This window comes from Fundulus heteroclitus, unplaced genomic scaffold (genome assembly GCF_011125445.2).
Source record: "Fundulus heteroclitus isolate FHET01 unplaced genomic scaffold, MU-UCD_Fhet_4.1 scaffold_194, whole genome shotgun sequence".
Lineage (NCBI taxonomy): Eukaryota > Metazoa > Chordata > Actinopteri > Cyprinodontiformes > Fundulidae > Fundulus > Fundulus heteroclitus.
The window spans coordinates 146,813-172,677 of record NW_023396606.1 but is presented as its reverse complement, the minus strand read 5'-3'; the positions used below and the strand labels follow the sequence as shown (position 1 = coordinate 172,677).

At 42.9% G+C, this 25,865-nt stretch overlaps 1 protein-coding gene across 3 annotated transcripts in view; it reads left to right on the top strand.

Annotated features, from left to right (window-relative positions):
* Positions 1-1,937: 1,937 nt before the first annotated feature.
* LOC105917238 (NXPE family member 3) overlaps positions 1,938-25,865 on the top strand; it is a 54,294-nt gene continuing 30,366 nt past the window's right edge. Inside the window, exons 1-2 of one of the 3 annotated variants that reach the window (XM_036129625.1) lie at positions 1,938-2,075; positions 22,055-22,210. In XM_036129625.1, the coding sequence (XP_035985518.1) occupies positions 2,058-2,075; positions 22,055-22,210 (174 nt within the window). In that variant the 5' untranslated portion in view covers positions 1,938-2,057. The remainder of the gene's footprint in view (positions 2,076-22,054; positions 22,211-25,865) is intronic. The other 2 variants (XM_036129626.1, XM_036129627.1) reach the window with 2 other exon arrangements.

Genomic DNA, 25,865 nt, shown 5'->3' with positions numbered 1-25,865 from the left:
AGGCTTCCCACGTCCGAGTGGTGTGAGGCCATGGTGACTTCAGAATAATATTTTCAATAACACCCGCCTGGATGCCCGTCTCGCCTTGGTAGAAGTCCTACATAAGGAGTTTCAAGCCCTAAGAGAGTCACTGGGATTCAGCCAAGCACAGTAGGGTTAGGGGCAGGGTTAAGAACCACAAAATTACAGTTCTCCCTGCTGGAATACACTGGCCTTCCATGCACAGTCTTCCTGTCGGGTACCCATATTCCCATTTGCCTTTGTTATCTATTAATAAATTATGTTCCTTTCAAGTCCCCCTTTCCCTCGTTGTCCACTGTACTGTGTTTTGTCTGTCAATTTTATTTGGCTTTTCTTAGCCTTTCCTCTTTTCTTCTATTTTCATGTGTCTGTCTTTCTTGTTAGGTTAGGTCTGCTTCTCTTAGCTTTACCTTCTCTTTATATGTCTATCCTATGAAGGGTTAGAGGAAGTTTTTTTTTTTTTTTGCATGTTTGTCACATGTAAAAATGTATTATCCAAAAACTTGAAATATTAAATAACACGAGTAAGCCCAAAATAAAATTGTTTAAATTAAGGTGTTGGTTATGAGAGATAGAAAAACGAAAACCCACATAGTCCTGTGGGGAAAACTGACCTAACTGCAATCAAGTAATAACTGGCAATTACTCTTACACCGCTGTGGAGAGATTTAAGGTCATGCCTCAGTATGTCAACTGGAATTACATCAGGAATTTGACTAGGCCACTCGAAAATCTTTTTTTTTTCTGGTCTGGTCTTGGGAGGGTGGTGTCCATTGGTCCAGGTTAAAGGTGCAGGTCCAGTACTCTCTCTTGTTGGTTTTCTGAGGGTGGACAGGCAGGCGAGCACAGACAGGAGGGCTAAGCGGAGGATAGGTCCGAAGTCCTATCCTCTTTCTTGGTCTGAATGCTTGGAGGTTCTAAGATTGGGGTCCAGGATCTGCGGATCTTGGCAAGGCATTGCACCCAGACCTAGGAGTATGACAATGAAAGGATTTTAAACTGAATTGTAATGTAAAAATGAAAGGAAAAGCATAGTTTGTGAAGTCTTGTTTGAGTCCCAGTTAAAATGTAGCATTTTTGTGCAATTGTAGGAAGCAAAGGAAGACTGTCTAATTCTTAGAATAGAGCAATGGCATAATCATGGGGAGAGGTAATCTAAGCATTAATCACTGTCTTCAGATTGCTTTAGGAGAAATAGGTTTAAATTTTGATGCTTGGATAGTGAAAGTCAGTGCCCATGTTCACATCTTAGCCTAAAAATTTCTACCAAGGAGTCTTAGCTTAAGAGTGATTCAGATAGCTGCTGAGAGCGACTCTGAGTAAGGAAATAGAAGTAGAAACACTCTTTCAACAACTTTCATTGGTTGACAATACAAGAACAAAAACAACACAAATGTGTCATGGCCAGCAGCATTTTTAGAACAAAAATACTATTTCACAACTTGCAGACACAAACACATACAGAGATAATAAGTTAAACTGTTTGACATTTAGCAATTTTGTAAATGACAAGTGTTTAAGTCCTTTCCTTAGTTTTGTGTGTGTGTGTGTGTGTGTGTGTGTGTGTGTGTGTGTGTGTGTGTGTGTGTGTGTGTGTGTGTGTGTGTTTCTGTTAAATTTGACAGTTGAAAGATGTTTGTTCAATGCGCAGATCTAACACAAACACTTTTTGCAGAGATGTAAATTATCTTTACATGAACAAAATAGTGCTGTGAATTGCTCTGGACCCTCTACTGACAGATATTGAAGGGGTGGGAGGTGTAGCTGCAAGGAATGCCAAGTAATTCAAATTCACAGCTTTTGTTAACCCCGTGGCTGACTTGGCCACACCTAACAGGATTTGAGAGATTTTTCTCTATGTAAATATCTTGACAGACAAGTGAAAAATTCTCTCAGGTTGACAACATTGCAACTAGCCAGACCGGATGTCTGTAGATGAATGACACAATCATCACAGTTGCAGAAAAATGAGAGGGTGACAAATGTAAACTGTTCAGTTTAAAGAGAGCAGGAGCAGAGGACTTGGAAGGATCACAATGGGAAATAACGCAAAGGTAAAGAGAAAAATAACCTATTACATTACATAATCATATTTATATTCCTCTACTTATACAACAAACAAAGTCAGTCATGTCAGATTTAAAACATAATGAATATGTATCTGTCCAGTTGTAATAGTTCCTGGATTTACCTTTTGTAATTTGGTACAAAAAACATGAAATGAGATCATTTCATCTTTTCTTGAAAAAATAAGTGGATTTTTAACAAACCTTTTGTTTCTATACTTTATTCTTTAAAAAGTGTGAAAGAACGCTTTGATTCTGAAATTTACATAATTAATGTCAATGAACAGGCAAACTTTCTGTAAAAAGCATTACTCTTATCTGAGCAAAAATATTTGTTTTTGTTATAGAAAAGCTTTATTTTTGTTTTTTTGAAACAAAAACAGCCAAATTATTTTTAAACAGCTGGGAATGCTCATGTGGCTAAATAGAGGCGATTTTTTTTGCTTCTCATAAAAAAACTTTACATTTCCACCTTCAGGTTAGCTCCATTTCATCAACATTCCATTTGCTATGTTTTTATAGTTTATGTTGTCATGAAACCCTTTAAGGATACTCCATTTACTTATGGAAGACTTGTCATTTTAACATATTTACAGTATGCCTTCTTTGTAAATAAAGTAAGCTATATAACAAACTTCAGATAGCCTTTCAAAAGTCAACAAGTTACAAAAATTGCATTAATATTTCCGGAATTAAATAAGGATAAAATAATTACTTTTCAATATTAGAAAATTTGGAACAATAAAAGCTTACTTTTTAAGTCATATTGACAAATATACATTCATTATATTTTGAGAAAACAAGTGTTCTTTTCAATGTAATGAAAAGAACACTTTAATAAAGCAGCAGGCTCACAAAGGCACTTATTTAACAAACAGAAATGTGCTTATTACACATATTACACATAGACTTTAGTTTACATATTCAGATTTTTTCTTCTTTATCCTCATTGTCTCTCCATCCATATTTTGTTGTAGAGCTGTGCCAATATTTACAAATATTTTCAGACTACTCTTAAAGAGAGTGCCTATCTTAGCCTACAAATCCCTACCTAGGAATTTTAGCTTCAGAGTGAATCAGATCATTGCTGATAATGACTCTGGAGGTGCATTCACAATGAACGTGAATGTGTCAGGCCGAGCGACAGATTTATATGATATCCCTATACACAGTTGACACACAGGTGGCGCAAAGCAACACTATGCGAACCCAAGAGGTATTTCTAGCAATTTTGGTGATCAAAGCAAAACCAGGGTGACACAACACCTGCAATGGATGCAACGCGACAGTTGTTGGATTTGGCATGGGGTGAAGAACTGAGGTGGAGACAAAGCTGTTTTCATTCAACATGGAAGATAAGCTGATAATGGCAGTGTGCTGTCGGCCTGCGTTGTATGACTTACCCAGTTATTACTATCAAAACAAGTCTAGAAAGGACCAAGCCTTCAAAAAAGTGTAAGGAGACTGGAGTGGCAGGTAAGTGAAAGCGTCGCTAGATAGCGCCATTGTACTGCATTATTTCTGGCTTGTTGCCCACTGTGTAATTGCTCTCGAATGCTGTGCGAATGGCTGGTGATAATGCCAGGCAAGCAACAGCAAGCAGAAGGGCCGACATTGTGGCACTAATGTGAATGGTCATTGATTAAGGAGAGAACAAACTTTTATCCCAGTGACGAGGTGAAATGTGTCATGACAATGAAGCTTAACATTGTACACAATGTTAGGACGCACCTTATCTTTATTATTTTTGATTTGCTTATTTACTTTTACTAGCCAGTCATTTTACTACTTTATCTATTTGATGTTAATATGCACTAACTTGTCAGCATTTTACTGGGGTTGCCTACTTGTGTAAAAGTAAAATTGGCTCCTGGATCACAGCGCAATACACAGACTTGGAGCCGTATTGCTGCAGATCAATGCATCTTTTCTTCAGCTTTGCACCAACCTAGTGAAAAGCGCTCTGTGCAGCAATCAAAAGCAAGGAGATGGAATCAAGCAAACTTCTAGATGACCATTTAGGCTACTGTGCAATACAGAAAATAGTTTCTCACCTTTTTATATATATATTCTTTGTACATTTCTTCATTAATTATTCATGATTATTGATAGGGTTATGTTTGATAACCCCTTATTATCCTTTAAAGGAAACCACACAACACAAGTTTATACTATTCTATTGAAGGGGGCAGAGGAGCCAGGAGCAGAGGACCTGCTCCATCACAGTATTGGCTCATCTGCCTTGAACCACCTCTTTTTCTCTGCCTTTATTATCAAACTTCAAAAGAGGGACAGGAGAGGTCAAGACTTTACAACCTGGGGGTTGCCACACAAAGAGATGTAAGATTAACATACACAGCTGAATATAGGCAGGACATTCCTTATCTGGGAGAAGCATCTATTCTTCCTGTGTGAAGTTAAAACAATAGAACATGCTTGCAAGCCAGCTCTTTAAACTGACTAAAGGCCTGTAACTTAATAAATAGAAAATTATTACATTCACATTTCTCTAACATATCCCTTCTGTTAATCATTTTTATTTACAATTGAAGCTTAACCTCAAACTACGGGTTGTATTTCCTCAAGAGGGATTTGTGAAAGCAGTTGATATTGAAATATTACATTTCCCATAGTTTTGGCAATCATAGATTTTAGGCATGGAATTACACAAACAGTAGAAACACAAAAGTCAGAGTAAAGGTCATTGATGGTACTCTGGCATCCTACTGCATGTCCTACCTTCTCCGTGTCGCTTCCTCTAGGTAAGCGAATACACACTGGATGTTTCATTCCTTTAGGCATAACAGCCTTCATCTTGGTGGGATAACCTGTGACATTGCTGTTAGAGAACAGTGACGACTTTTTTCCGTTGCACACGCGTTTCTTCATAATCTCTCCAGTTGTAATGTTCGTTAACTGAGCAGGCCTAAACTGGAATGCATATGAAGCAAAACAAATAGCCTGTGAGGCGTTCATTGGGGATATGTACAAGGTAGGCTGCTTGGTACATTTAGGCATGACAGAACACACATAGCAATCAGCCTTGTTATGCTGTTGGGCTATAGCCCTTGCATACATTTCCCATAGGTTGTCAACATGGTGGTTTGGGATATTTCCCAGCCAAATCTTCATGGAAGTGGAGTGGATGAACCTCTTTCTTCTCTCACTCAGCAGGTCTGGACTCAAACAGATAATGCACGCAAGAGCCACAACGCAAAGGAAGCCCCATCTCCATGGGAACCCCATTTTTGCTAGGTTAGCAGAGATGTTAATTTTACCCAGGACTCTAAAGAACAGGGATCAGCTGGTTTCTTCACCGACGTTAACACGAGTGGCCGTAAAAGACCAAACCCCTTTGTAGTCGGACTTCCCCACTGTTCCAACCTTAGGTTTTTAACACTCTCTGTAACTTACAGTGGGTGAGGTGAATTCAGGATGGTCTTTCAGCGATCTTCACAGCTGTTGGCGTGGTCAGGAGCACTTGGAATGGTCCTTCCCACCTTGGGCTCACCCAGTTCTTCCTTCTGATGATTTTGATGAACACCCAGTCCCCTGGCCTCACTGCTTGTGGATCCTGTGGAGACAAAGGTTCTCCTCGCAGTAAATTTGCATTGGACACTTCTTTAAACTGCAACATTGCTCTCATGTACAGTTTTACTAGGTCCAGGCACTCTGGCCATGGCCTCTGTTTTTTCCATGCACTTTTTAAGCCTGGATTTAACTGTCCCATTTGTTCTTTCAACAAGTCCTGCACTTTGTGGATGATAAGCACAGTGATTCTTTAAGGTTATTTGTAACCTGCTTGCCATTTACTGAATCACCTTGTTCACAAAATGTGGACCATTGTCACTTGATTTTCTGTGGGATGCCAAAGTTTGGAACAACACCTTTGCATATAGCTTTAGCTACTGTCAATGCATCTGCATGCTTTGCTGGGATTATTTCAAGCCGTTTTCAAAATGCATCAATCATTACTAGACAGTATTTCTAAGGGCCACTTTGCCAATTTAATAAAATTCATATGCATTACTTCAAAAGGCTCCTTTGGTTCTGGAAACCTTAATTTTTTTCGGTGTAAAATTACCCTGGGGGCTATGTTTTACACAGTTAAAAAACACAGTTACACAGTTAAAAAAATCTTTACAAAAGTTTTTTTTGTGTATGAATTAAATCCATATGTTGTAAAATGTTGCTGTATTCTAGTTATCCCTCCTTTTTGAGACATGGCAAGGCCCATGGCTCAAAACAGCTGCTGTTTTGAATAAGCTTTTAGGGAGAACTGGTTTGTTACAGACTGTGTAGAATCCTTCTACATCCACTGTTGCTCCACTTTTTATTTCATTCCATTCCATTTCTGCAGTTGGCGCAATTTGCTGTCTAACAACCCTTCTAGATTCACAGGATATAGTCTTTAGGAGTAGTAAGCTACAGGTTTTTAGCTCATCACCACGAGGTTGTAACAACACAGAGGTCATAAAACTAGCTTTACAGTTGACTGTTTGGATGAACGGTTTTTGACAATTCGGTAGAGCTTAGACAGTTGCTGAGATAAGCTCTGCTTTTAACTCTGAGAATTGCTTTTCTGCTTCTAGGGTCCACTGGATTGTCTCTGACATAAATAAGATTTAAGAGAAGCTGAGTTTTTTTCAATGTAATGTGAAATCCAACCTCTGCAGTAACAGCACAATCCTAAAAAGGACATCTGTTTTTTAGTAACTGGTTTTCAGCGCACTTGCTATCGCAGTTTTTCATTCTTCCTGTGAATTTTTTCCATCTTCTGAGATAACATAGCCTATTATTTTACTTTACTTTCTACACCCACTGCATTTTATCTCTGCTAACTTTGTTTCCTGTTTTAGCCAAATGATGTAGCAGTTGCAGGGAGTCTGCTCTACAGTGTTCAGCTGTTTTAGATGCAATTAGAAGGTCATCCATGTACATTAACACTTGACTTATATGCTTAGGATTAAAGGTCTCCAAGCATGTTAAAACAGCCTGGGTGAAAATTGTAGGACTATTTGCAAATCCCTGTGGCAATTGGGAATCTGGGCATGGTCTAATTATTCCTGCATCCAATGGTTTAATACCCTCCTGTTCTTCACATATTAGCAGGATCTGTTTTATCCGCAGCATGTACTTGTATTGTGATTTAGGAACTATTTTAACTGGTTCTACAGTTTGTCAATAATCCTACATCAGTTGGTCCTGTAGACCACAAAGCATTTGAAATACCTTTTAAATAATTTTCATCAGATGATGGTGACATTACTACCGGAGCATGAAACCCTTTTCCTGTTAGAGTGTCTTTTATTTCTATTGCTTTTGACATCTATCCTTGGGACGTTAGGGTTAGGGTTTTACAAAAATGAGCATTTTAGATGCCTTTAGTCCTAGAATATTTTTATACATGTTTTTCAGGCTCCTGAATCACATAAAAGAGTAACTGGCTGTCTATTAATTGTAAGCCCTATGTATGGTTTTACTTTTAATGCATTTAATAGGTCCCATGCTCATACACATCACACACAGATAGGATACACCTTATCTCAAAAGTTAATTTATGGCCCCTATCACCCCTTAAATGACCCTTGATTTATGACACCTGTCACCCGTATGTGACCCCCCCCTTCCTGACCCTCTCCCTATTTTATGACACCTGTCACCCCTATGTGAATTCACACCCATCCTCCGCTGAAGTCCCGCCCCGGAAGTCCCCTTCAACCCGCCCATGACCGCTTCTCTCATGATATAAGCCCCTTTTCTTCAGCGTCCGTAGTGAATGAATACTTTTCAACATGGCATCTGGAAGAACCACCTTTGAACCTGTCATTGCTGAGACACCCATCACGATTTTCCATGATCAGAGCGATTTTTGGCGAGCTCAGCATACCCCTCACAAGGCTACGCTGTTTTTATGCAGAACTCAGATGCCTCCGAGCCTGCCTTTGCAAGAACAATGGTCTTTGGAACCCTATTGAGCCCGTGGTAAATGGGGGTACGTCTTTAAATATGAATCAGAGGAGAACCGGCGGCGCCCCTGGCGGCAGCAGCCGAACACAGCTCCTGTACCAACTAGCGGACTTTTTGAAAAAAATGCCGCCAAACTCGCTGGAAACCACTCATCTACCCAGCCGATCAGTACTTGACCGCGAGCGCCTGTTGGAGTTACGATCAAGTTGTGTTTTTGGACTTTTAAATACCACGCTCGACTGTTTACGTGACTGTGGCGTCTTACGGAGACCAGCCCCGGAGGCCTGTGAAGCGGCGGCTTCGACGAGCAGCTCACGCCGGAGGAGAGCACCGCGGAAGCGGTGTAGCCGGCCGAAGAAGCGCGGGTGCCGAGGAGGCTTAGCAGCGAGGCTAAAGGCTAACCCATTCAGACCGCCGCTACCATCCATCTGGCTTTCCAACGTTCGCTCACTGGACAACAAAATGGACCATTTACAACTCGAGCTCTCTGCAAAGAGGGAGCTCAGGGACTGCTGCGCTCTTATTCTGACCGAAACATGGCTAACCTCAACAATTCCAGACAACGCCGTTAGCCTGGAGGGGCTAGCTACTTTCCGCGCCGACAGACAAACAGAACTCTGCGGTAAGACCTGAGGAGGCGGACTCTGCGTTTACACCAATAACACCTGGTGTAAAAATGCTAGATTAGTCACAAGTCTCTGCTCTCCGGACATTGAGCTTTTGATTATTAGCTGCAGACCTTTTTATCTGCCTAGAGAGTTCACTGTTGTTATCATCGCAGCGGTTTATGTTCCTCCCAGCGCTAATACTAAAGATGCTATGACTGTTCTCTATCGGACTATCTCTGAGCTGCAATCTGCACACACAGAGGGTGTTTTCATCATTGCTGGGGATTTTAACCAGGCAAATATGAAAACTGTTCTCCCTCATTTTTACCAACACGTGGATTTTGCAACTCGGGGAGAGAACACTCTAGACTTAGTCTACACAAACATTAAAGGAGCATTCAGAGCAGCCCCCCGCCCCCACCTGGGCTCTTCAGACCACCTTTCTGTGATGCTAATTCCTGCATACAGGCCCCTGCTGATCAGAGCAAAACCAACAGCGAGGCAGGTGAGGGTGTGGACTGAGGGAGCAATGGAGGCGCTCCAGGACTGTTTTGAGTGCTCTGACTGGAACATGTTCAAAGATGCTGCAACTTATGAGGACAAGATCAACATTGATGAGTACGCCATGACTGTGTCAGCCTACATCAACAAATGCATTGAGGACGTCAGCACCACCAAGACCATCATCACCCGAGCCAACCAACGACCCTGGATTACTGCGGAGGTCCGTCAAGCGCTAAAAGCACGGAACTCAGCCTTCAAGTCTGGTGACAAGGAGGCACTGAGGACAGCGAGAGCCAACCTGAACCGTGCCATCAGGCTAGCAAAGCGGAACCACAGTCAGAAAATCCAGGAGCTTTTCCATGACGCCAGCAACACCAGGAGCATGTGGAAAGGCATCCGGGCGATCACTGAATACAACACGCCCTCCCCCCCCGGTGGGTGAAGTTGATGCTGACTTCCTCAATGGACTAAATAACTTCTTTGGGAGGTTTGAGGCACTAAACAGCACTCCAGCAGTGAAAGCTGTTCCCCATCAGGAACAGCTTTCACTGCAGCTTTCAGCTGCCTTGACACCGCCGACGTGTGGAAGACTCTGAGGAGAGTCAACCCGCGGAAGGCCCCAGGCCCCGACAACATACCTGGGCGGGTGCTCAAGGAGTGTGCAGGTCAGCTAGCTGGTGTCCTCACAGACATTTTTAACATCTCGCTGGACCAAGCCATAGTGCCAGCATGCTTCAAGTCTGCCTCCATCATTCCGGTGCCGAAGAAACCTCAAGTCACCTGTTTCAACGACTACCGGCCTGTTGCACTGACTCCCATCATGATGAAGTGCTTTGAAAGGCTGGTAAAGGAACACATCGTCTCCAGTCTCCCCCAACACTCGACCCGTTCCAGTTTGCCTACCGACGGAACCGCTCCACTGAGGACGCCATCTCCTCTGCTCTTCACCTGAGCCTAGCACACCTGGAGGAGAAGAACACGCACGTGCGGATGCTGTTCCTGGACTTCAGTTCAGCGTTCAACACCATCATCCCACAACATCTGGTGGGAAAACTGGAACATCTGGGCTTCAACACACCCCTACGAAACTGGCTGCTAGGCCCGTTTCGTGCTAGGCCTCACCAACAGACCTCAGTCAGTCCGGGTCGGACAGAACACCTCTGATGTCATCACCCTCAGCACGGGCTCCCCTCAGGGCTGCGTCCTGAGCCCCCTGCTGTTCACCCTGATGACTCACGACTGCGTCCCCAGGTTCACCACCAATCACATCGTGAAGTTTGCAGACGACACAACGGTGGTGGGCCTGATCAGAGACGACAACGACCAGGACTACAGAGAGGAGGTGGAACAGCTGGTGGACTGGTGCAGAGACAACAGCCTGATCCTGAACGTGGAGAAGACGAAGGAGATCATCGTCGACTTCAGGAAAAACCGGCCTCACCATGCTCCACTGCTCATCAACAACTCAGCGGTGGAGGTGGTCAGCAGCACCAAGTTCCTGGGGGTGCACATCACGGACAACCTCACCTGGACTGTGAACACCACGTCACTGGTGAAGAGGGCACAGAAGCGACTGTACTTTCTGCGGAGGATGAGGAGAGCCCGCCTGCCCCCGCCCATCCTCACGACCTTCTACAGAAGCACCATAGAGAGCATTCTGACCAGCTGTCTCTCTGTGTGGTGTGGAGGCTGCAGTGCCTCCGACTGGAAGAACGTGAGGAGAGTGGTGAGGACAGCAGAAGGGATCATCGGGGCTCCTCTTCCCTCCATTAAAGACATTTCATCGCAGCGCTGCGTGGCCCGAGCCCATAACATCATCAGAGACCCCTCACACCCCAACCATAGACTATTCTCCCTGCTGCCTTCTGGAAAGAGGTTCCGCAGCATCCGCTGCAGGTCCACCAGGTTCTGCAAAAGCTTTTTCCCTGCTGCCATCAGACTGTTGAACTGCTAAACTGCTGAAGTAAAAAAAAACGGACTGTGTACCACACTCGACTCGCTGATTTGCACATTTGCACATTTGCACATTTGTATCGTACCCTGCAAAATTGCTGCTGCACCTTACCCAGAAACGTACTGCAAAACTGTTTACAATGCAACTGTCTACTTTTAAATCACTGCTGCACCTTACTGCATATTTTCATCTGCCTACTGTTCACTGCTGCACTTTAACCGGAAGTCAATTGCAATCTATCCTGTAAGTGATTGCGATTTATCACTGCACTTTATCCTGTACTGTAATTCACTGTCAGGTATCCTGTAGAGTTACTGCAATCTTTCTGAGCTGTGTGAAAAACCAAATTTCGTTCTGTATGCACTCTGTGTATACAAAATGACAATAAAGAAAGTCTAAGTCTAAGTCTATATATCTCTATCAACTGGATGATGAAGGTGACGAGCTACAAACTATCCACTCCTTGGGCATGCTGACATCAAATGATTGGGCTGTTCTGAAACTCATCATGCTTCGCAGACTAGGCACTGAAGAAGCAAATGCAGCAGCAGGCCCCTCTGTGAGACAAGAAGCCGAGGACAGAATCATGGATTCACCCGCCACTAAACGGGGCAAACGACCACATCAACAAGCCGAGGATGGAATCAAGGATTCACCCGCCACTAAACGCTGACCAACCTAAATGAAATTGACAAGGATTCAGGAAATAGGATCTTCTCAGCTACTTGTCAGTAAAAGACGGGGGCTACCGGCCGATGGTTTTTCCGTGCAAGTCTCAGAAAGGCTCTAGATAAAACAGAGACGGTAATTTTCGTGCTTGAGTATTATAATTCTGACGGCGGTGTGTTCAGGACATTGCTAGCTATTCCCTTTGATGCGTGGCGTGACAAGATGATCGGAATAGCAGACAGGATTTCAACGCTGTTTCAAGACTGTCGCAACTGGAAAGACATTTGGGGGGTCAAGAAAGCACTCACTTTTTAGACCCACCCCTAACAACAGCCAATACCGCCCCTTCAACGTTAACCACGCCCTTCTCAGTATATAAAAACAACCAGGCAGGCCAATCGGGACTCTGTGCAACTTCGCTGACCAGACATCTAACATCTGACACCATGAGGAACGACGCTGGCAGCAGTCTGACATGACGGCGGGAGCGAGAGTATCCTCACGTCACTGCAGAGGCATAGCATCGACTGGTCCAGGCCCCCACCCTGGAGGCATGAAAGGCAGCCCTGAGTACTTTGTTTTATGGGATAAGAATTCCAGGCTTCCTACCATGCCACCTCAGACTACGGCCCTGGACGAAGATTCACAAGCTGTGAATCTTCCTGCCTGTGTCCTTCCTTGTCAGGCTGAGGACACGCAGCTCCCTGACAGCCAAGGAGATCCAGCCTCCCCAGTGCTATCCGAGGACTCACAGCTACCCTCAGGCCAAGGAGATCCCCCCTTCCCCGGAACCTTCTCAGCCAGGCCAAGTAGAGGCTGACACCGGGGCCGATGAAAATGATGGGTAGATTCGCTTCGGCTTCATCAGAGCTGTGAAAACTGTGGTGCACCATCTTTTGTTCCACGCCATCAACAAGTATGTGCAGGATAAATGTTACGGGTGTAATATGAACCGTCCTAGTTTGAGAGACCATGAATGCTTTTACCATGTTGAGGACGGGTTCTCAACATGGCAACTACTATCAATTACTATTGTGTAATGCCAGTGCTTTGTAATGCACATTTCATCAGAGCCATTCAACACTTTGTAGCCGCACGCAACATTCATCAAGACAGCGATGCAGTCAGCGCGGTTGCACAAGCTGACTTGTAGGAATTGACGCGGGTCAAGCAGGTGTATGACCCCATCCACGACGTGTATGGTCAGGTCATTCAAGAAATCTCTGAATTCAGAGATCAGCTTCTAGCCGCCTCGCAGTACTGGCGGGGGTGTTGAAACCAAAGCATGCATGTTTTCTCTTATCTTTCTCTTTATATATTAAATTAGTTTGTGACATAGTATTAAAAAGAATGTATTTTCAATGTAACTGTTTTATTTTTACATCTTTTCTTTTTATATATGAAATAAATTTTTACAATTAGTTTGTGGTATAATAAATTAATGTAATTTCTTTCCTGATTATGTTAATGAAATATATAAAAAAAAGATTGCAGACATCTTTTCCTTTATTTAGCATCACTACGTGTGTGGGAAGGTATGGCTGAAGAAAAGTTAAAGAAACGGGTATATTACACACCTGTTCACCCCAGTTCTTTCGGCGGAGTAGATAGATTACAGAGAGCTATGGAAAGTGAAACTGGTAAGAAGGTCCCGGCTGAAAAGGTTCAAGACTTTTTATCAGAACAAGATGCATATTCTTTGCATAAACCAGCAAGAATAAGATTTCCCAGAAATAAAGTGTTTGTCACTAGGCCTATGAGACAGTTTCAAGCAGATCTTTGTGATATGCAGTTTGTCCAAAGAAAATGACGGTTACAATTATTTATTAACCGTTATCGACATATTTTCCAAAAGAGCATATGTCAGGGTTTTAAAAAGGAAAACTGCATCCGATGTCGTAACAGCTTTCAAATCCGTTTTTAATGGAGAGTCAGATTCCGAAGAGACTTCAAACTGACGACGGTAAAGAATTTTTCAACAAATCATTCAAAGCATTAATGGATAAAAACGGTATTGAAAATTTTTCCACGGCTAGTGATATAAAAGCATCGGTGGTTGAGAGGTTTAACCGTACGTTAAAATCAACAATGTGGAGATATTTCACCGCAAACAACACTCTCCGATATGTAAATGTGCTTCAGGATATGGTCAAAAGTTACAACCACAGCTATCATTCGAGTATTGAAATGGCCCCTGTCGAAGTCACCGCTAGAAACGCTTTTCAGGTGTTTCAGAATTTGTACGGGACTTATTCCAAATGCTACACAAAACTCAAGATGGCGTTTAAGCAAGGTGACCATGTCAGAATCTCTAAAGTGCGTGGTGTGTTTGACAAGAAATATGAACGGAGATACAACAATCTCCACCTGTTTTCAAACTGAAAGATTTAGACGGAGAGCCCGTTCGAGGTTCTTTTTACGCTGAGGAGCTTCAAAAGGCGAAAATGCCAAAAAACAAAATGTATCAAGTGCGTGAAATATTGTGCAAACGCAATGGGGTCTGGCTTTTGGGCGAATGAGACACTCTGCAATGTAATGACAAGGGGAACTGCAATAAAGACAACGATCTATTGAAAAACGATTAGGTTGGGCTTGTACTGCGCCCTCTCCCGAAACACCTGAGGTCTCCATTAAGTGTGGAGCCCATAACCCCCCCACCCCTTTTGCTCCCCCCCGCTGGTTGGTACCCGCCAGAGTGCAGGGCGCCCCAGGGGCCTTGGGTCCCTGGAGCCCATGGCTGCATCCGCTCCAGCATAGCTGGCTGCTGGCAGAATCCATGGCTTCGTTGCCCAGTGCACCTGAGCCGTTGCTGCCCTGCGCACCCAAATTCCTGTGTTCTCCTACGTTCTCAAGTTCCTGTGCTCTCCCAATGTTCTTAAGTTCCTGCCCTCTCCCATTGTTCTGAAGTTCCAGCCTTCACTAACTGAATCCCAGCGTTCACTAAGTTCCTGAGTTCTCCCAGCGCTCCCTAGCTCTTGAGTTCTCCCAGTGCTCCCCAGTTCCTGAGTTCTCCCAGTGCTCCCTAGTTCCTAAGTTCTGCAGCGCTCTCTAGTTCTTGGGCTTACCTCTCTCTAGCGCCTTCCTCCTCCTGCCCTGCTCTGTCTCACTCCACTAATCATCTACACCTGTCAGTCTCTAATCAGCACGGACTGTTTCCACCTGTAAACCTCCCTACACCCTGTTCAATCGTCTGATGCCCTCAGTCAGAGATTCTCACACGTCTGGCTGAGCATCAACTCTCTGTAGTCTTGCACCCAGAGATTTTCCCACGTCTGGCTGCCATAGTTTTCCTACGCCTGCGCCAGTCAGCTGCTGATCCTCTTGCTGCTCCAGCGTTTCTGTGCTCCCGGTGATCCCTTGGCTCTGCTGCTGGTTCTCCCTGCTGTGCTCCTGATCCTCCAGCTACACTTGAATCTTCCTGCGCTTCATGTGACCTCTCTGTGGAGTTCCTGGTCCAACTGCAGCCCCTGCGTCCAAAGAACTCTCTCTGCTGCGCTCCTGGTCCTTCTGCAGCCCCTGCGTTCTGAGGACACTCTCTCTGCTGCGCTCCGGGTCCTTCTGCAGCCCCTGCGTTCTGAGGACTCTCTCTCTGCTGCGCTCCTGGTCTTACAGCAGCCCCAGCGTCCCGAGAACTCTCTCACCTGCTATGGAAGCTACCCGGTTCCTGCAGCACAGCACCCGCAGCACTCCAGCATTCCCCATCCATCTTCACCACCCCGGTAAAGATTCTCATCCATTATCCAAACACCTCAATAAACTGCCTCTAAACGGACTCTGTGTGTGTGTGTGTGTGTGTGTGTGTGTGTGTGTGTGTGTGTGTGTGTTTGGGTTCTCCGAGACAAATCCTGACATTTATACATTTGTAAATTAAGATAAACATTATTTATTAATATGAAAAAGTAAACAATTAAAATGCAAATATTAATTATTTTGGAATTATGTACTTTAAAGGTGTTTTTGTAGTTTCATAAATCAAATGGACAGAAGTTATTTTGTCCATTTTACTTTCTATAAGCACTTTTGTGTAATATTCACAGTGATTTGCTTAGCATGATTTTCTTTGCAGTTTGAGTAAAAATAACTTATGTACACTTAAATATAGGTAAAGCAATAATATTTAGTGTTCTTGTTTTGGGGTTGTTTTAAAGGTATACAGCCATATTATATGTTTATAAAAAAACAAAAACCGTTTGATCATGATAAAATAACATTATGCACACCAATCCACCATCCTGAAAATGTCTTGATGTCTGTTGACATCTGTCCTTTTTGTGGATAAAAATATAGCCCCAGCACCGGGTAAAATGACCGCATATAAACAGTCATGGCAGCATCTACCGACAGTATCGCAGAACTATCATAGTGCCGGTGTGCTTAATTAATAAAACAGCAATAAAAAATGCTAGACCAAGCCTGACCTTCTGCAATGTCTCACAGTAAAGCAGCAGCTTGTCGTGATCAAGACCAATGATCTACAACAACTGAAAGAGCATCATATCAGAACATTTACTCACATCAATCGACTCTGTGGTCACATTTGAGCGGGTTTAGCATCCGCTTCAGTGCACACCAACAGTTATACTGTATTCCCAGTGACAATGCAGTCTTTTCCTTCTTGGAAACATATGTTTTTAGAGTTTTTTTTACACAGGATCTCGGACCATTCTGCATTGATACCCTGAGAGATGCTAATTGCTAATAGCTGCTTCCTTGTTTTATCCTCTGCTGCGCATGTGCAGTGTTGTACTTTCTTCTGTTATAAATAAACACAAAAGGCTTTACTTACTATTAAATCCAGCAAAACAAAGCGTAAAACAGCAAAATAATAATTAATATGCCAGAAGGACGTGATAATCTTTCATAAAAACCTTGTAAGCAATCAGCATGAGCTACTGACTTATCAATAAAGAAACGTCAAATAACGTGGCTATGCACCTTAAAAGATTTTTAACCTTCTTCTGGACCAATTGTAAAGAAAATTACCTGATACACTGATAAATAAATAAAAGATGAATGAAGATATCTGCTTGGTCTTTTGAGTGGAATCCAGTTGTGACAATCTGCATAGACGCATAAATCCCTTTCAAGTGGTGAAGCTGCACAAATTAAAAGGGGGAACTTAACAATGGCGGAGGACCTAACAATGATTGTGACAGAACTGACTGAACTTATAGAGCTGTAATCCATCCATCCATCCTCTTCCGCTTATCTGGGGTAAGGTCGCGGGGTAGCAGCTTCAGTAGGGAGGCCCAGATGTCCCGCTCCTCAGCCACTTGGGCCAGCTCCTCCGGGGGAATCCCAAGGCGTTCCCAGGCCAGCCGAGAGACATAGTCCCTCCAGCGTGTCCTGGGTCTCCCCCTGGGTCTTTTCCCAGTGGGATGTGCCCGGAACACCTCACCAGGGAGGCGTCCAGGAGGCATCCTAACCAGATGCCCGAGCCACCTCAACTGGCTCCTCTCGATGTGGAGGAGCAGCGGCTCTACTCTGAGTCCTCCCCGGATGACTGAGCTCCTCACTCTATCTCTAAGGGAGAGCCCAGACATACTACGGAGAAAACTCATTTTGGCTGCTTGTATCCAGGACCTCGCTCTTTCGGTCATGACCCAAAGCTCATGACCATAGATGAGGGTAGGAACGTAAATCGACCGGTAAATCAAGAGCTTCGCCTTTTGGCTCAGCTCTCTTTACTAAAACGGACCAGTACAGCGCCTGCTTCACAGCAGACACCGCACCAATCCGCCTATCGATCTCCTGCTCCATCTTCCCCTTATTCGTGAACAAGACCCCAAGATACTTAATCTCCTCCACTAGGGCCAGAACATCCTCCCTAACCCAGAGGAGGCACTCTACTCTTTTCAGTCACAAGACCATGGTCTCGGATTTAGAGGCACTGATCCTCATCCTGGCCGCTTCACACTCGGTACGATAACTAACTTCCAAGACTTATTGAATAAGGAAACAGTGAAGTGGTGAAGTTCCCGCACTTTTATTGAGAATCAGAGCAGAGATCACATAGATGGAAAGTAATCGCACCCAACGGTCCCACTGCAGTCTGCGTCTGCCCTGTTTCTGATTGTCAGGTTCAAATACCTAGAAAATCCATTAAACAACACAGGGGGAAAAAGACATCAGACGTTAGAGCTTTTTAACTTGCAAGGAGAACGACAGGAATATGCTCAGTTACATATTGCCCACTGCTCTAAAGCACACCTGCCGTCTCCTTGTGTTTATTAAGATTTTAGGATGTCCCTAGTTTGAAAAAAACATTGTTACTCTAAGGAGAACGGGAGGCGAACACAAATGTGACCTTCGAGACAGTACAAAGCAGTTTCCCACAGTTTAGTTATGTGTATGCAGACCCGATGGCTGAGTGCAGTTCATCACAATTTCGAACATAACTTGAAAAACACTTATTATCACAACCTGTTTTTCTGCTTTCTCCAGGCCTTCTGTAACAATAAGAGAGAGAAAATCAATACACATATACAGTAAAATAAAATGGTTCTCTGAGTGTTTCCATAGCTGAAACACTGAGAGAACACCAGTTGTAGCAGGCTCTGTTCACAGTCTCTTATAGATGTCAGCAAAGTCCTCTCCCATGGGTCACAATGGCAGATGCTGTTCTTTCTCTGAGAAGCACCTCAGTGACACAGTCACGGTCCACAACCCAGAGGCTTATGGTTGCCTAGAAGTAGTGGAATATGTCGCTCCAGTGTCCACTAAAAGTTCATGCAGTCATTTCCCACTTTTTTTGGCAGCATGGGGTCTGCAGTGCTTATGCCAGTCAAGTCATCCTCAGGGGTGTATCAATATTGTCCATAGGGAGAGTTGTCCCCTTGCTAGGGTACTGACCTTGTAGAGGTGGGGTCATGTTAGGATTTGGTGGCACCATGCCAGGCTGACCTGCCGGTGGGGTGAAAAAGCCCACAGTCACATGCTCCACATCCAGGACAACCACAGTTGTATGTCGATGGGTGCTCTCAGAGATCCACCATATCTACTCCGTACATTCGGTCCTCTGTTCCATTTCGACAGCACACTGACCACCGAACTGCCACCTGCTTCTACGTCCAGGACCAACAGACCTGTAATTATATGGAGAATAGAGAGAAGGAGGCAAGCCTGAGGTGACACTGAGGTGACACCTACAGGGTTGAAGATCCAACTGCTGATACCATCACATGTTCACTTTTTCTTTTTACTCACTTTCTGTTTTGCTTCTCGTAATTGCAATTTAAATAATTAATCTTGTAATTCCTCTTTTTCTTGTTTTCTCCTCCTCTCCTCACCTTGAGCCACATGCAAATGATGTACCAAATATTTATAAGTATATATCAAAACATGCCTCTCGATGCCGTGAAGTGTCCTATTTGTACTTCACGCTATTTCGAGTTATCGTGGAGATGCAATTAGCAAAAAACCACACCAAAAACTCCCATAGAAATTAAAGGAGAAAATGCCGGAATTTTCTGGCAGTTAGAGTGACGCACTGTAACTTTTTCAAAGATTTCAAAACTCCAAACAACTTCAGCCTACTCGCTCAATTTTCATTCTACGTAGACAAATTACACACCAAAACGTAGGAATTTTGGTCAGGATTCAGAAAATATAACCCTCATTGGTGTAGTATTTATAGATTTTTCGCAAATCACCCCAGAGCGCCAAAAAGTCCAAACGCTCTCCATTGATTTTCTGTGGAGGTGTCATGAAAAATCACATCCTAAAATTCCAAACACCACATGTTTTCACATTGTCGCTACTCCTAAACCGTTTGTTGTACAGGCATGAGACTTTCACACATTCATGTTCAGGCCCTTCTGGCACTCACAAAAAAATTATTTAGTTGATAACTGTTACGGTATTGCTGCAGGAACAATTTGTTTGGGAGTAATGAATGTGCAAAATCCTGAAAACGCTTTGGACCTGTATCCTTCCACATGATCCACTTTTTTACATCGCCGCCATGCCTACACCGATTTTTGTACAAACATAAAAATAACGGTTGTCTTCTAAAGGCTGCTGATACTCACGGTCTCATATCAGCTATAGCGATTTGTTCGGGACATTATTTCGAGTGTTTTTGCATTTTTGTAATTTGCGCCATTATTAAAATATTTCCAGAAAAAACAGATGTCTTGTTCCCCTATCCGTTCCAAATTAAACACAGACAAAATTACCTCTCTAGGCCTTATCGTCACGGAGATATGGGGCGAAGTCCGAGGGAAGGTTTTGCCACTGCATCCCAATTACACAGAAACAGAGCAAGTGTGTCCGCGCAGTAGACAAGCAGCAGCATGTGTCAGTGAGTTTCCATGACAATGGAATTCTGCTGGCCAGAGGTTACTAGAGGCCAGGGACATTGGCCTAGAATGGCATCTTTCGATGCCCACTGCAGTGGCTGTGATGAATAGAATACAATAGAATTCAACTTTAATGTCATTGCACTGTATCAGGTACAAAGCAATGGAATGTGGTTTCTCTGCTTTTAACCCATCCCCTAGGGGAGCAGTGGGCTCGAACCGGGTACTTGCATCCTTTGAGTGCAAGCGCGCTGCTCTAACCACTAGGCCAGCACTCCCCCTAATTTCTCTGCATTCAACCCATCCTCATTGGGGAGCAGTGAGCTGCCACTGTAGGGCGCCCAGGGAGCAGTTGGGGGTTGAGGGTCTTGCTCAGGGACCCAGAGTGCAGGCAGTTGGGATCGAATAGGGTACTTGCATCCTTCTCAGAGCGCAAGCGCGCTGCTCTAACCTGTAGCCCACCACTCCCGCTTGGCTGAACGTAGGAATCTGAGATTCGCAAAGTCACTTCCACTTATTTTTTTTAATTTTCGGTGATTATCATGCATCTCTCACTTTTCTGTCGCTTTTTTGATTTAACATAGTTATCCTATTAGGCCAACAGAACCTGACAGGATGCCCAGACACAACCCATCCGGCCTATACAGCACCACCCACCTGTGGGAAATGGCACTACACACAATTTTGGTCAAATGTTGAGTTATGGGCCCAGATTTGGTGAGGCTGTGTTAATAAAGGAGTACAATCTGACCCATGATCTTTGCTGACCTTTGGTGACTTTTACTATCTTCTCCCTTTTTGAGGGATACTGAACACAACCATGTTAGCGGCTAATGGTTAGCGTGTTGCTAACCGGAAGTAGCTCTAGGAAGGTCCTACTAACTTCTGCTTGACAGAGTCTGTACTTCCTTTAAAGAGAAAGCTCCACAATAAATCTGGGCCACGTCGGATAAAGCATCTCCAAATTATGAAGTGTCAAATATCCATTTTTAACCCTTTTCCCCTGCTACATGCTGCAGAATTGCTCCATACACTAAAATCACACAATCCATTCAGTCCCCCTCACGCTAAAGGTAATGAGGAATTAGAGGGCTGCAGCTGTGAGTGAGTTTACATGACAATGGAACTCTGTTGGCCAGAGGCTCCTAGGCGGTCAGGGACATGCTCCATTGCCTTATAATGGCGCCTTTCCACGACCACTGCGGGGGCTGTGATAAAAGTAGGAATCTGAGATTTGCAACGTTAACTGTTACGGGTAGGATGGTACGCACCACGAGACAGGCCCTGTCTAAATTTCTTTAAAAAAAATTCATCAGTTGAAAACACTTATAATTTACAAAAAGTAATTTAAGTACCTAAAAGAGTTATAAAAACTTTAATAGCATATACAAAAGGACAGAAGGCACTTTTGTGAGGTCTTGAAAACAGTGGTTAGACAAACTACATCACTTTTTAAAGTTACAAAATATCATGAAAAGTTAAATACAATTACACATTTAAGAATAGAAGTTCAGTTCAGTTCAGTGAATTTATTTGAAATGTCCAGAGATTACACACAAAAACACGTTACAGCAAACCTAACTGCAAGGGTTGAAAAGCGGATGGATGAAGCAGAAGATTATTACATTTCCAATCCTCCTACTCACCATCACAACATAATCCAACAACAAAACAATAAAACACTTATCTAGACAGACAAAGACAGGTCTGACAATTCTCTGACTCCACACCGTTCTCCCTTTATTTACAAGTAAATCAAACCCTGGGGATTAAATCAAGGCACTTTCAATGGAAAAGAGGCTATATTCGGCTTTGTGTGCAATGCAGGGTATTTCATATATTTTGTCAGTATTTAACATAAAAACTGAATCTTGTTAACAAATTTGATTAAAGAGGCAGGGCCGAAAAGTTTTAGAAAACTGAATTAACCACTTGTGTTTTTTATTTTGTCTTTTAACACAGGACCAGGTCCAGTCACAAATATTGGGAGGAGAAACTTTAAGGAAACGTTTTCCTTTGAAGTATGGCTTGATCTTCCTTTTTTTTATTTTCTTTGTTTTATGGATTATGTTTTACAGCGTTAACTTCACTGATCACATAACCTGTAAATTAGCAGAGGTGAGTAAAAAAATATCTTCAAATACATCAGCCTCATAGTCTGTCAAAAATATAGCTTTTATCACAGTCCTTAGAAGGTAGTTGACTAAAGTTTTTGTTAATGACTATCATCCATTTAAGTGGTATATTTTGTTGCATTAAGGCTATTAAATAACATAGACCAAGAAACACATGTGTTAATTTACATTTAGGCAAGGCAAGTCAATTTGTAGGGCACTTTTCAGCCATTGAAAGACATTTCAATGATGAAAATATGACAAAATGCATAATAAAGTACACTGCAGTGGTATAATAAAGCACAGTAAGGAAAAGTTGAACTGCAGAGTAAAATATAAAAAGCTTCAGTCAATATTTAGGTTATCCCAAACTGATACCTCATAATCACTTAGTAAAGTTGTTTACCTATGTAATACATGAAAATTACCAGAAACTGTGACATTGAATTATTAAGGATTAGATTTACAGAAAATGACAGGATTATTAAAAAGTTGATTTATTTCAGAAACTAAATTTACTAAGTAAAACATATGTATATCCATACGCACAGACTGATGCTTTCAAGCATTTGTTTTATTTAAGGATGATGAATTTTCACTTATGCCTGTCCAAATTGTTAGTTTTCCAGGTCATCACAACACGAAAGAGGTTTAAATCCGAGGCAACTGGACCTTCGCTTAGTTTTTCTGAAAACATTTCAACACTTACCCAGGAGTCTGTCAATTCTGGTGGCTCGTAGTTGAGCAAGGCAAGGCAAATTTATTTATATAGCACAATTCAGTACAGAGACAATGCAAAGTGCTTTACATGAACAGAATAACAGCAAGTAGGGATAGAATGTAGAAACAAAAAAGAACATTAAAAACATTAAAACAGTTTAACTAGAACAGTTAAAGGAAATTTTAAACAAATGTGTTTTTAATCTTGATTTAAAAGAACTCAGGCTTTCCGCACTTTTACAGTTTTCTGGAAGTTTGTTCCAGAGAAGTGGAGCATAGGAACTTAATGCTGCTTCTCCGTGTTTGGTTCGTGTTCTAGGTATGCAGAGCAGGCTAGAGCCAGAAGACCTGAGTGGTCTGGAGGGTTGATACACTGATAACAAGTCTGTAATGTATTTAGGTGCTAAGCCATTTAGGGATTTATAAACTAGTATAAGTATTTTAAAGTCTATTCTCTGAGATACAGGGAGCCAGTGTAATGACTTTAGAACTGGGGTTATGTGCTCTACTTTCTTAGTCTTAGTGAGGACGTGGGCAGCAGCGTTCTGGATCAGCTGCAGCTGTCTGATCCACTTTTTAGGCAGGCCTGTGAAAACACCGTTGCAGTAATCAATTCTACTAAATATAAACGCATGGATTAGTTTTTCCAGATCATTCTGAGACATTAGTCCTTTAATCCTGGAAATGTTCCTCAGGTGATAGAAAGCCGACCTTGTAATTGTCTTTAGATGCTTTTGGAGGTTCAGGTCTGAGTCCATCACTACTCCCAGATTTCAGGCCTGATCAGTGGGTCCTAGCTGAAGCGACTGAAGCTGTGAGCTAATTTTTGATCTCTCCTCTATTTGTCCAAAGATTATTACTTCAGTTTTGTTTTTATTCAATTGAAGAAAGTTTTGACACATCCAGTCATTGATTTCTTCTAGGCATTTACTCAGTGCCTGAACTGGTTCATAGTCACCTTGTGACATGGTGATGTAAAGCTGTGTGTCGTCTGCATAGTTATGGTAGCTGATGTTTTTTATGATCTGAGCTAGAGGGAGCATGTAGATATTGAAAAGGGAGGGGACCCAGGATGGACCCTTGGGGAACCCCACATGTGATTTTTGTCATCTTTGATGTAAAGTTACCTACTGATACAAAAAAGTCCCTGTCCTTTAAGTAGGATTTAAACCAGTGGAGAGCTGTACCAGAGAGGCCGACCCAGTTCTCCAGGCGTTCTAACAGGATGGGGTGATCGACAGTATCAAATGCTGCACTGAGATCCAATAGTACCAGCACGGTGGGGGGGAGGCGGATCCAGTCTGGACCGGAGTTCGTGACGATGTAGGTTTTTGGTGCTCTCTTTGTCCTGCTGAGATCTGGGATGAATCCTCCTGTAGCTCTGACATAGCCTCTTTCTGTGTTATCTCTATGGCCATCTTTATCTTGGCTTGTTCGGGCTGTACTGGGCAAATCATTTGTTTTGGCACTGGTTGAGCTTTGTTTTGGGACAAAGCTGAGGGTGCATGGTTCACAGAATAGAAGATGTTTGAAATCAGCCGTTTTGCACCTGACCTATTTAGATGGAAACCATTGCCACTGAACAGATGTCTCCTCTCCCAAAATATGTTAATGTTGTCTATGAAGGTTACAGTTGTTTGTTTGCATTTTTTTTCCAGCCATTTGTTTAGCATCAGAATTCTGGAAAAAATCTCCTCTCCGCAATTAACGGGCGCATGAGGGCCGCTGAGAAACACCTTGACATTGAGGCCATCAACTAAGTTCAACAGACGAATTTAATTCTCTTTCAATACTTCTGATTTTCTTATCCGGGTGACGTCGCCCAGGGCTTCAGCTTGTATTATGAGTTTTTCCAAGATCGGGCATTCTTTCAAGATCCATGGATGTCTGATACATCAGACACCATGCCACAATTCCTATTGTTATAAATCAACACCTCTGTGTTTTTCTTGTGATAGAAATGTTTAATCCCACTTACAGATCCATTGCATAATATCAGGGTCCTCGGCCCTGTGGCATGTATTTTTTCTGATGTCTTAGAACGAAAATCATTGACATACCTCTGATTGATGTCAAGATCCTCCTGGGTCACATTTTGGAGCGGAGCAGATCTGTTTAGTAACGGAATTCCAACATTTCCAGCAGGTTTGCTCCTATCATTTGTTGTGAGAACAGCCCGCTGTTGTTTCACTTGTCTTGGGACATCTCTCTGTAGTCTCGGCCAGTTTTCTTTGTCTATGTGTGGGGTTCGGTGATCCTTTGGTCTTGCACCCAGAGTGGTCCAGGGATTCTCATTTTCTTCAGGGAACTCTTTGTTCGCTGAGTCGCTGTGCTGGTGGTCACCGTTCGGAATCACAGTTAGGGTTGTTTCATTTCCATGCGCGGCGTTTACACCATAATTCACTTCAAGTCGACAGATTTTCAGTTCCATAACAGCTATCTTCTGTAAAAGCTTGTCAAAGTCCATTGTGGTGAAGATAGGCATCTTTTCAAAATCAAAATCAAAAATAAATAAAAGAAAATAAATAAAATAATTAAATCCAACTGTCTGTGGTTTTGCTTAAGAGATAAAAGGAGAAAAAAAGTAAAAGGCAGTAAAATGCAAGCAAACAGGGTACAGAGAAAAAATCTCTGTACCCTAACCTGACTGGCCTTGTGCTGCTGTCCCTTCGTGCTGAAACATGTTTGTTTTTCTCTCCCAACCTGTAGTTGGAGCACTGCTGTTTTTCAGCACATGGAGGTCCATCCCCTAGACACATTCAATTCAATTCAATTCAATTTTATTTATATAGCGCCAAATCATGAAACATGTCATCTCAAGGCACTTTACAAAGTCAAGTTCAATCATATTATACAGACATTCCATGTCAGATACAAATCAATGACCCACCTGTCACTGTCCTGGGTCATTAGAGGCTATTGTTTGGTGTGAGTGAAGT